The following is an 11,511-nucleotide window of genomic DNA, read 5'->3' as shown; positions in this document are numbered from 1 at the left end:
AAAATAGTTGACGGTTGGAAATAGGAATAGCGAGAGAGGTTCTGCGCCGTTGCATTTGCCTCTGCTTATCCTCTGAGACGAAGCAGAGCAAAGCAAGACACGACGTCGTCACGCAATTCCCACTTCGTCTCTCTCATGTTCTAAGTTCTAACCGTAACAAACCTTATCTCTCTCTCTCTCTTTACAGCTTCACCAATGACTATGAGTGGCTTAATTTCCAACCGCAACTTCGGTTCCTTCCTTGCCCCAGGTTCGCGCTCACTTATTCATTTTTTTCGCTGCTTACACGCATTTTCTGAATTCCTTCGTTCTTGTTGCTAGTTGTAGTTTCCTAGTCTTTTAATACGGTTCGAAATTTTCTAGTGCGTAGGTCTGAGGGGTGTGTTTTAGCGGAAATTATGTGCATTTGATTAAAATAGGTTTAGGTCGAACACTTAGGTTATACTACCTATAACACCTTTAATTTAGTTAAGAGTATTAAATTTTTAAATAATTTAAATTATTTTTCCAAAATTATCATTCTCTCTTTTCACTTATTCATTTTCTACTTAATTAATTAATGTATGAAAGGGAATTTTATATGTCTATTCATCTTCTCTCATCCTAATAAGAAAGAGTTTTATTTAATTAATTTTAAATTATTAATTAAATAATAATATTTTAGAGAATATATAATTAATGCAACTCACATAAGATGGTCTTAAAAAAAACACATAAGGGTTTTATGAGTAGTAGTTTTTGTTTTTCATGGACTAATATACTAATTTTGCTATTTATCGCTTTTTTTAATGTATATTTATATATTATTTGACACGACCGTGGCTTGTGGAACATAAAAAATGAGGATTTTGATTATATATATTTATATTTGTGGAATTTTTTAATTTGGATGTGCCAACATCATAAATAGATTTTATATTTTCATCTAATTATATGTCAGTGAGTATAGTAATTTTGTTGTTAATTTTTATAATAGTTACTTTAAAAGTTATATTAAGGAATATATCAGTTGATGATGTTAAAAGAATATGCTAATACGCATAACAATTAAACTAATTATTTTAGTTAAGTTGGATGTTTGTTTAGTTCTCTTGAGAGTTTTTAAGCTTGGATCATGTTGAAGATGGCTATTGTAAAGTATGAGGAAGTTTTAGCCATTGTTTGATATTGGCAGGAAATGGATATAGATCGGGGAAGGATATATCTATTTCTGGTGTAGCTGTTGCTAAGGATCCTTTTTCAAGATGGCAGCATAAGATGTATTTGCCTTTGGAAGAGAAAATGCGAACATCTCAAAACAGAGTGGAGCCTTGTTCTCTTGTATCCCACCAGTCCAGTCAGTGCTTGAATTTTAAACTAAGGGCTAGTGGAAGAAGTTGTTGTTCCTTCCTTTCTTCAGCTCCTTATGGCAGTAACAATGTTGAACAAAGGGAAGTTTATAGACTTGGTTTGAGCAAAAGAAAGCATGCACAAACTGAGGCTGGTAAAGCAAGTAAGTTCCGTGTTAATTACAAGTCTGAGGAGTATGACATTGCAGAAACAAAGATGAAACCACTGCAATCAGCTGAAGGGACTGGGGAAGCCATTCTTCTAGAAGGAAATCTGCAGCAAGTATCACCTTGGTGGCAGCAGTTTCCTAAGCGCTGGGTTGTTGTACTGCTGTGTTTTGCAGCATTTCTGCTGTGTAACATGGATCGAGTGAGTAACTTTTTTTTGGTATTTATGCTAACAACTATGATTTAGTTTATATATTCATGTTTTCCATGTTTTATATCATATTCCAGTCGGTATACTTCTTCCATCATATTCAATTGATTGTCACTGCGGGGATTTGTTAGAATATATAAAAACTAAATTTTCTTCAGATTGTCCTAATGTCCTCTAGAATTAGTTTCCGTATTTTCTCCTTCTCTCTTATGATTGGTTACTATATTTTCTTATCTTTTCATGATTTGTTTTCTTAATTAGTTAGAATTTGGAATCTAGGATTTGTCTAAATAAGGTTTAGGGCTCTAGGTTTTATGAACATATTGAAGAAACTTTCTTTTTGGCTTTTTTTTGGGATCTATGAACATATCAAACACATCAACAATGTCGGTGTCTAACGTTTGAAATTAAAAACTAAGGTGTTCCAGTTGATCACTTGTCCTAGTACCTTAGTTTGTTTCTTTTTTCTATCAATGAACTAAAATAGAAAACATTGTATTAATTTTGTATTTCTGTAGACAATGATGGTTGAAAAAAATATCTGTAGAAAATTGAGTTTCTGTATTTAAAATTCCACCTTTGTTTTGTAGAAGTTATTTATTTATTTTGACTATCTGTTTTTAGAAGTTGTTATTAAGCTTTATCCTATGATTTCAAGGATTAACTTTAAAATTTGATTATTTCTAAATTTCCATATTCTTACTAACGTAATGTTACTAATGTTCCTTGATATACTTTATATTTTTATTGTATTTTATAGGTAAATATGAGCATAGCAATACTTCCAATGTCACAAGAATTCAACTGGAACAGCGCAACAGTTGGCCTAATTCAGTCATCTTTTTTCTGGGGTTATCTACTTACTCAGGTGTGACTAAAATATACTAAAAATGTTGGCTTAACAAGAAATTGTTTTCATGTATTAATCTTCAAGTAAGCATTTTAGCACCCATGCTGGTTGAAAATGTCATAACATATCATTCTCTTTATAGTATATGAAACTAATCTAGCATGTTCTGGTCTTCAAACTATCTCTTCATTTCATCCAGTGTGCATAAAAAGTTTCTAATTACATTCCTTTCATATTGACCGAATGCTTTTTTGGTTTAGATCATTGGTGGCATATGGGCAGACAAACTTGGTGGGAAGGTAGTACTAGGTTTTGGAGTTGTCTGGTGGTCAATTGCAACAGTTTTAACACCTATTGCTGCAAGACTAGGGTTGCCATGTCTGCTTATTATGCGTGCCTTCATGGGAATTGGTGAGGTTGGTCCTTTCTATAACTTTACTACTTTTCTTTTCTTCATCTATCTGGTGTCTTCATCATATTGTCATTTGTCCATATTGTTTTTTTTTTTGTTGCACCAAATAAATTGCCAGTTTTAACTAGGAATTTCAAGTATTAAAAAACGCTTCTATTCTCCTAGCCATTAAGCAAGAAGAAAAGCTTGGAAAACTAATCTGAGATCATAGTCAGTCCCACCCATAATGTCAACTCCTTCCTCTCCTAGTAGAAAGTGATGTAGAAAGATACATAGTTGAGATAAGATAGATAAACATTATAATCCATATTATTTGCCCCTCATTATGTTTGTCTTGATCAATAATACAATCAAATGAAATATATTTTCTCATTGGAGTGGTCAAGTCCATCCCTAGTATAAATTATTTTTCCTCCTTCAATTTGACAACAAATTATGCTGATTCTTTGTTTTCAGGGTGTTGCAATGCCTGCAATGAATAATATACTTTCCAAATGGATTCCAGTATCAGAGAGAAGCAGATCACTTGCGCTAGTATATAGTGGCATGTACCTTGGTTCTGTCACAGGCTTGGCATTCTCACCTCTGCTAATCCAGAAATTTGGGTGGCCATCAGTGTTTTACTCATTTGGATCCCTTGGAAGTATCTGGTTTGCTATATGGTTGAGTAAAGTAAGTCATCTTTAGTATAATTTCAATTAAATCTACTATATATATCTGTGTCTGATTGTAAAAATGTTTCGGGAGGAAACCAACCTTCCTACTTTTCCAACCTATGGAGAGTATATTTTCATGTTTTGGGCTGATTCTTTAGGGGACTGTCTCATCAAGTGTTGTATAACATATGACTTCATTGTTATGTTTCTGCAAGTAATAATCAATTATGTTTCTGCAAGTAACAGCTTAGCTTTTACCATCACATTTATAAATTACTAGTGGAGTCAAAGTATTTCGTGTCTGTATATTTATTTAAAAGTGTTTAAAAATTATCAAGATTGGTTGAATTAACTAGTGTTATGTCTAATTTTCAAACCTCAAGGTCTTGGATTTGTAAAAATAGTTAATTTTCTATATTATTTTTTATTATTTAAAAATTTAAAGGTAAAATAGTCCAAAAATTTTATACACAAAAACAGGGAATCAATTTTATATATAGGTATAGATAAATGTGAAGGGAACTTTGTGATTTCTGCTGAGCAACTTATTCTCATATCTTTTCCTTTATGCTGGGCCCTTCCAGGCATACAGCTCCCCAAAAGAAGACCCGGATCTTGGGGCAGAAGAGAAGAAGCTCATACTTGGAGGCAACGTATCAAAAGAACCTGTGTCAGTTATTCCTTGGAAATTAATTTTATCAAAAGCACCTGTTTGGGCTTTAATAATCTCTCACTTCTGCCACAATTGGGGGACATTTATTCTATTAACCTGGATGCCTACATACTATAATCAGGTGCTTACTGTTATTTATTTATTTATTTTCATAATTCACAAATGCCTCCTAACTTTTAAGAATATACATGTCCTTAACGATGCTATAATCAGGTCCTTAATATATCATATCTGTGAGCAAAAGAGGGAATACATTGCTTATTCACCATTTATAATTGGATTTTATTTATTTTAAAATCTGTAGATGGAATACGTCATATAATATTTTCACCTACGGAGGTGGGGAATACCCATCAAATTGTCCGCATAGTGCTTGTCTGCTTTGCATGGGACTCGTAGTATATGTACAATACATTGCCGCCCATTGTTTTATATCAACTTGCTCTTTAATTGGTTTCTTCATTGTGTCTAAAGATAAAAATGTTTCTTGGAACTTTTTGATGTTAAAGCACGTGTTACTATTTACTCTCAACATTGTTAAACTTATATTTATATTTATTGGTTATTAATCTAAACACAAATGAATTAAAGTTGCATCACTTTAACTGCTGATATTATCAGATTACGTCTAAAATCTGATTGTTATGTTGATCTATACCTGGAATGATTAGGTGATATAATAAAAAATAGAGAAATCGATAAAGAAAATTTGCATGAAATATTTTTTCCATTTAATGAATGAACTAACAGATCGTTTTCTCAGGTTCTGAAGTTCAATCTCACTGAATCTGGGCTATTTTGTGTCCTGCCGTGGTTAACCATGGCTGTTTTTGCAAATATAGGAGGCTGGATTGCAGATACACTTATTAGCAAAGGCCTTTCCATAACATCTGTCCGAAAGGTAAGAAAGTCACAGGGGCTCTTAATGAGGCTAATCCTGATTAATAAAATAAATTTCTTGTGTTGAATTTTTAAAAATCAAATAATAGTACAGGGACATTCATTTCAGTCCTTGGTTGAAACAAAATTTTGTTGTGAATTTTTTCAAGTACTTGTCCAAGATAATGAATAATATGCTGATTAAGTAAAGGCAATTGATACCTGGACTGATTCATTTTCCTTTTTCATCCTTTAAAATGATTTTGCTTTAAAAATTGCCTATTTTGACAGATTATGCAATCAATCGGGTTTCTGGGTCCTGCATTTTTTCTTACACAACTAAGCCATGTGAGAACACCCGCCATGGCAGTACTTTGCATGGCTTGCAGTCAGGTTTGAGCTAGATTGATATATATCTTCCCGAATAGATTCTTAAATTTTTGAATTAATTTTTATGCTGTTTAAGTTTCATTACTGAACCATAGATACCTATAAAACATGTTTCTGTAAGTTTTAAATTTATGCAAAGTTACCCAAGATAAACCATAATTTGTTAATTCCTTTCCAGGGATCTGATGCATTCTCACAATCTGGTCTATATTCCAATCACCAAGACATTGGACCACGCTATGCTGTGAGTTAATGCTATTTAAATTTTCACGTACCAAGATCAATAAACTGTCAAATATAGCTCAAGTGTGTTTTCACTTTTCATACATTTCCTTTATTTTTTTCTTGTGAAAAAAAGTTCATTGTAAAGACCAAGGGCTGTTGACAGTCTTCTTTGCTTGAGTTGTATTTGATGACAGTGACAGCTATTGCGAGCTGAACCTCAAAAAGATTTTTGGATTCTAATTAGCAGAACTGATGTCAAAATCATTCTACTTAAAAAATGCCGAGAAAAAGTGTCATTGAGTCAATCACTTCAACAATCTATTGCACCTCCATTTTGTTTCATGATTAATGTAGTCATTCGTAAGTACGATTAAATTGTTGATCATAAGTATCTTATACAAGTACCTTGTCGATTTATTTATGGAAGATGTCTCTAAATGCAAGAAATCCTGAGACAAATGTTTTTCATTACAAGTTTCTTCTCTTTGTTTTTTTCATTTAATGTTTCTATAGGAATGTTAACTATTTTAAATTTCAGGGAGTATTGCTGGGACTATCAAATACTGCAGGAGTGCTTGCTGGTGTCTTTGGTACAGCTGCAACTGGATACATACTCCAACGAGGTAACAATGCTCCGCTTGCATTCTAAAGTTTAAGTCTTTTTTTTTATGATTATTCACTTATAACATAAACGATCTTCTGACGGTTGTGCAGGTTCTTGGGATGATGTATTTAAGGTTGCTGTTGCATTGTACTTAATAGGCACATTGGTCTGGAATCTCTTTTCAACTGGAGAGAAAGTTCTTGACTGAAGAATGTACTGATGTCAATGAAGGTGTAGGCTATATATGCCCTAGAGATTAAAAGAAGAAAAAAAAGACGGAACAAAATCACCGACCAAAATTGTCAAGTAGTACTTGGAAGCACAAAAGCAGCCTGCAGAAATCGAAGAGAGCCACCATCAAAGTTTTTGATCAAATAGCCAGGCCATAACATTTTGTCTGGAAATCTTGGATTAACTTGGGACCTTTTGCAAATGCCCCGTCCCATGATCTAAATACTTTCTGTATAGATGGTGGATAGTTTCCACTTATATGACTTGAGCAGACTTATTCTTAAAATACATGTTATATGAACAACTCTGCTTCATCATATACTTTGCTAAGAAAATTGGTCACACAGTTCTCTTTCTGATTCGATGTCCCTAACAAAATCTACTTTTACTATTGGTTCAATTCGTGCATTTCAACTTCCATTGTCATAGGCAAGAATCCTAGAAATAGGATCTGAAATCACTGATGAATGTTAAAAAAAAAAGTGCAGATAAACTGTATAGCTAAATCTTACAGGTTGAGTTTACCACTACAAGTCTACCTCTCAAGCATCATCCATCATATGACAAGCATACCACTAGGAACATACCAACCAGGAGAGTCAAATCCGATCATTATACTTTCATAAAACGTAAGGCATTATTTTATGAACATCAACATTCAACATTGTGAAATGTGAGTTTAGCTCTCACGACCAGTAAAATTAAATAGAAATACCAAAATTCAAAACCAACAAGAAATAAAGAATACAATGAATATATGCAAGGATTCTACAAGGAAGGTGGATTGATAAAAAGCAATCATTCATCCCACGACCCCGGAAAAAGAATCCATCCACAATTATCATATAAATTATAAATACTCTGAACATACCCTTTTTTTAAAAGGGAAATTCTGTTCTCTTCTTCTATAAGCTAAATCCCCAATGTCTGAATTCTCATTTGAACCTGCCTCCACATGCCAAAACCTTCAATACCCTGTGCTCCTTCTGGTAATTAACACAACACTTAACTTACATCACTTCTAAAATCCACATCTATCTCCCTTTATTTTTGTATACTAGCGATAACTCCTCTTAAATCCCTCTCATGCACATTGACCTTGAGACCATTTTTCATGAACAGCGTGAGTGACATCTTTTGCTCCACCTGGTGGCCGGGCACCAGCACAAGGCGGTGCCGGAGCAGCACCGCCGCAGCAATGGACTTCATCTGCAGGTAAGCCAAATCCTTCCCCAAACATATCCTTGGACCAGCATTGAATGCAACAAACTTGAAAGAGTCATGCGTGATGAACTTTTTCCCATCCGATGACAACCACCTCTCAGGTCTAAACTCCATGCAATCCTCACCCCACGTCGACTTCAACCTCCCTGCCGAATATATCGAATATGTCACCGACGATCCCGCCGGCACGAACGTGCCGTCCGGCAGCACGTCGTCGGCCACCACATGCTTTGAGTCCTCCGGCACCGAAGGGTACAACCTTAGTGTCTCCGACAATGCAGCCTTGAGATAAACCAAACGGTCAACTTCCTCGAAGGCCAAGGGCTCATCCAACCACTTAGCCACATCATCGCCACGTGTCTCTATCAAAACCATGCAAATTTCACGTAGAATTTTCTCTTCCACCTTTGGATTCTGAATCACCAACCAAAAGAACCAGCTCATTGCAACCGATGACGTGTCACGTCCAGCTAGGATAAAATTCAACGCCACGTGTTGGAGAAACTTGTCTGTGTAGGATTCCTTTTTCTTCATAAACCTGGTCAACAAGTCATCATGAAGAGTCCCATCTTTTTGCTGACTCAGCAACTCCACCTTGCGTTTCTCAATTACATTTGACAAATGTTCATCCACGTGGACTAGGCTTCGGCTCAAGCTGACTTCCATTCCCAGCCGAAGCCATTTCTTCATCTTCCACAACACCTCAGGCAAAATGAACCGCTGGAGCGAGGCTTCAGTGGCTCGGTCGAAAGCCGTGGCAAAGCAGTTATCGGGCAGATCCAACACACATGTCTGTGGGTCCTGCCCGAAAGCCAACCCACAAATATTATCAAAAGTGAGCCGAAGCATCAAGTCTTGAAGATCAACCGACTCAGCTTGATCGTCGGCCCTTTTGAGGATCAAGCAGAGCCGGTTGATGGCTCGGCTCACCCACCGACCCATTGCTTGGCGCAACGTCCGGGTGGTAAATTCCAAGGCAGCAGTCTTACGCTGGAAGAGCCACGTGTCACCATCAGAATTGAAGATCCCATCACCCAACAGATCATGAAAGACAGCATGCCACGTGGGGCCTTTGGGGTAATTGTCGAAGCGGGTCTTGAGTATGTGCTCCAAGTTCCTCGGGTCGCACGTGACTGTCACGAGACCCTGCTTCCTGGCGAGGAAGGGGATTGCACAGATGCAAGTTTGGTACGTGCCACCACACGCGCGTAGGTTGTCACAGATCCAGTCATGCATGCGGTCACAGTTGTCTATGAGGCCCGGCAGACTTCCCAATAAGGCCCAGACACGTGGACCCTTGAGCGACCGTGAGATGAACGTGAACCATATCAAGTATGCTGTGATCGCCGTTAAAAGCAACAGAGCCGTGCAAGTTTCCATCTTGCAACCACCCCACCCTAGATTCAAAGGCTCAACCCTACAAGAAACTTTAAGTAATAAAAAATGGTGTGCTTGAAAAAAATGAGAAAAAGGATACCTTTCAAGGATGGGTATGCATGAGCAGTATTTTGATGAAAAGGGGTGATTGCAAGAGAGTGAGTGCAAGAAAGGGAAATGGAGGAGTGAAGGAAAATGAAGAGGGTTATTATGTATATGTAAGAGAAGGGGTGTGAGTGAGTGTAGTACAATGAGGGTAGTGTGTTAAGGAGAAGAGAGATTTATAGGTGGAGTGGTTTAGTGAAGAGTTATTGTGGCCAGACTGGTTTATTGACAATGCACCACCATCTTCTCTCTCTTACTAAACTCATCAGATGCAGCAATATTAATGCTCTCTGAGAGGTTGTTGAAGCCTTTAAAGTTGAAGACACCCACCTGTCCCTCTTTCACTATTGAAGAAGAAACCACACTAGAGCTACTCACTCTCTTTCTTTCTTACAACAGGGTGTTCAAGTCAGGCAATGAATGAGGGGAAATAAATGAGGGTAGTTGAGGAACATGGAGAAGGGGAGAGCCAGGGAAAATGCACCAAGCAAGCAAACGTTTTGGGGTCACAACTCACAACTCACACACATACCTTTTTTCAGTAAATGGGGCTGTTTTTTACAAACCAAGGTGCTAGCTAGGTCATCTATATGTACACTACTTGTTCGAAGGGATAAAATGAGTAGGGTTTGCCAAGTGGGGTTTGGTTATGGTTTTGGTGAGCAACCTACCAACAATTTATAACATTTATGTGGTTGAACTGTCTTCTTATCCTGCGTCCATCCATTCTCTGCAAAATATAATAATTCAGTGAGAAAAAAATGAATGAATTGCTATGCATGCAAAACAACAACATGCAACAACATCGGCAATTCTAGGATTCATCACAGTCGCAGAGTTGACCTACCCTCATCATTTATGGTGGAATTTGAAATTTAGTAATAATAATAATAATAACGTGTGACTGTGCTGGTGTGAAGCGAAAGTCAAAGCTATATCCAGCTTAGCAATAATGCAAAACCGCTTGAGCACTCTGCAGAAACTTCAAACTTACTGCAACGTGTTCTTCATCCAGTATATAAAGTATTTTCTTTTTCTTCGGGTTTATTTTCACACTCTCAAGTGGAATACGTGTTGGCAAATTTATAGCTATACTGTTACTTAAGAAAGATAAGTGAAAAGAACACGAAAAAGAATAGAGGGTAGCCCAACTTAGATAACATTTAGTTGTTCTATATATAGAGTAAGATTCGTATTTTGTAAGCCATTAGTATATGTTCATTTGTTATTATTACTTTTTCATTTATTATTATATAATTTGAGAAATCTCATTGGAGCATTCATAAAATTATTGAGTGTGTACTAGCTTCAGTTATATTATTGTAAGTTGTATTATAATAACTTAAACATACTTAAGCTAGGGTTTTCAAGTTCAAGTCATCATACGCGGTTGTGATGAATATTAAAAAAAATTATTATTTACTATAGTCTTTTCTATTTGAACATGAACATTTCAGGGAAGGATATATGCAAAATTATAATTAAAATTATAAACTTTAGAATAATTGAAAATTATTTTCTTTATGAACATGATTTATTTAATATCTTAAAATCGATATCTAATAATTAATTTGTACTCTCGTAGGTGTCTTACACTAAATGATACTTTGATAGAACCAAGTGTACACATTAATTTACTTTTTTTAAAAAACTATATATTGATAAATTTAATCACATACATACACTAAAGGTGGTTTGAAGAATTAGCAAAAGGTGTGTTTAGGGTACGAATTGCAGAATTAGTCACAAACTTCACTCCATAAAGTAACAACACGGTTACACGAGTGAGTTATGGAGAGTTTAATGTTGAAGCTCTATGAGATTATATATAATTAATCTTATTCAATGTGCAATGCATGAGTTCAGCCATGTTGTAGAGTATATCTCCAAATTTTGGTATGACACGAGTATTATTGTCGTGAAGTTTAGCTTTAATATGGCAAGCAATTAATAAGTATTGTGTCAAATGCGGAAAGAAGGGTACAGAAATTGATGGATTGAGTAAAAGTTTAAGCGTTTGAACCTTGAAGAGCTAACCTTATCAGTTATCACCTCACGAGTGAAAGAAGTCAATAGAGTAATGAGGAAAAAGATAGAGACACCTCTGCTATGAAATTAATACATTTAAGGCTGTGACGGTGTCAATATGCTTCGCCGTTCAAGCTAAGAAATTAATGG

At 35.8% G+C, this 11,511-nt stretch overlaps 2 protein-coding genes across 3 annotated transcripts; one reads left to right on the top strand and one right to left on the bottom strand.

Moving 5' to 3' along the window:
- Window positions 1-6,986, top strand: ANTR2 (Major facilitator superfamily protein). Of its 2 annotated transcripts, XR_002240097.3 has the most exons (12): window positions 1-250; window positions 1,175-1,698; window positions 2,468-2,575; window positions 2,818-2,973; window positions 3,426-3,641; window positions 4,210-4,419; window positions 5,062-5,199; window positions 5,469-5,570; window positions 5,746-5,811; window positions 5,987-6,152; window positions 6,331-6,415; window positions 6,507-6,554. XR_002240097.3 is itself a non-coding variant. In XM_020363701.3 (11 exons), the coding sequence occupies exons 1-11, from the start codon at window positions 196-198 to the stop codon at window positions 6,602-6,604; spliced, it is 1,758 nt and encodes a 585-aa protein (XP_020219290.1). In that variant the 5' UTR covers window positions 1-195; the 3' UTR covers window positions 6,605-6,986. The 2 variants fall into 2 exon arrangements, 1 of the variants encoding a protein (XP_020219290.1); XM_020363701.3 differs by lacking the exon at window positions 5,987-6,152 and having other exon boundaries at window positions 6,507-6,986.
- Window positions 6,987-7,291: 305 nt separating this feature from the next.
- LOC109802444 (cytochrome P450 86A8) lies at window positions 7,292-10,462 on the bottom strand. The gene is made up of 2 exons (XM_020363858.3): window positions 10,181-10,462; window positions 7,292-10,063 (listed from the first exon to the last, which is right to left on the bottom strand). The coding sequence occupies exon 2, from the start codon at window positions 9,229-9,231 to the stop codon at window positions 7,672-7,674; it is 1,560 nt and encodes a 519-aa protein (XP_020219447.1). The 5' UTR covers window positions 9,232-10,063; window positions 10,181-10,462; the 3' UTR covers window positions 7,292-7,671.
- Window positions 10,463-11,511: the final 1,049 nt, after the last annotated feature.

Source organism: Cajanus cajan, chromosome 3, assembly GCF_000230855.2.
Source record: "Cajanus cajan strain Asha chromosome 3, NIPB_CcT2T_4, whole genome shotgun sequence".
NCBI classification, from domain to species: Eukaryota; Viridiplantae; Streptophyta; class Magnoliopsida; order Fabales; family Fabaceae; genus Cajanus; species Cajanus cajan.
Note: the sequence above shows the minus strand (reverse complement) of the source record. Positions and strands in the feature narration are given on the sequence as shown.

What these genes read in the sequence shown, in the direction of transcription:
- ANTR2 (XM_020363701.3), top strand. Translation starts at nt 196, where the DNA reads ATGACTATGAGTGGCTTAATTTCCAACCGCAACTTCGGTTCCTTCCTT. An exon ending in GGGGTTATCTACTTACTCAG is followed by an intron (nt 2,576 to 2,817) that starts GTGTGACTAAAA and finishes TTTTTGGTTTAG; the next exon opens with ATCATTGGTGGCATATGGGC. An exon ending in CCATAACATCTGTCCGAAAG is followed by an intron (nt 5,200 to 5,468) that starts GTAAGAAAGTCA and finishes CTATTTTGACAG; the next exon opens with ATTATGCAATCAATCGGGTT.
- LOC109802444 (XM_020363858.3), bottom strand. Translation starts at nt 9,231, where the DNA reads ATGGAAACTTGCACGGCTCTGTTGCTTTTAACGGCGATCACAGCATAC.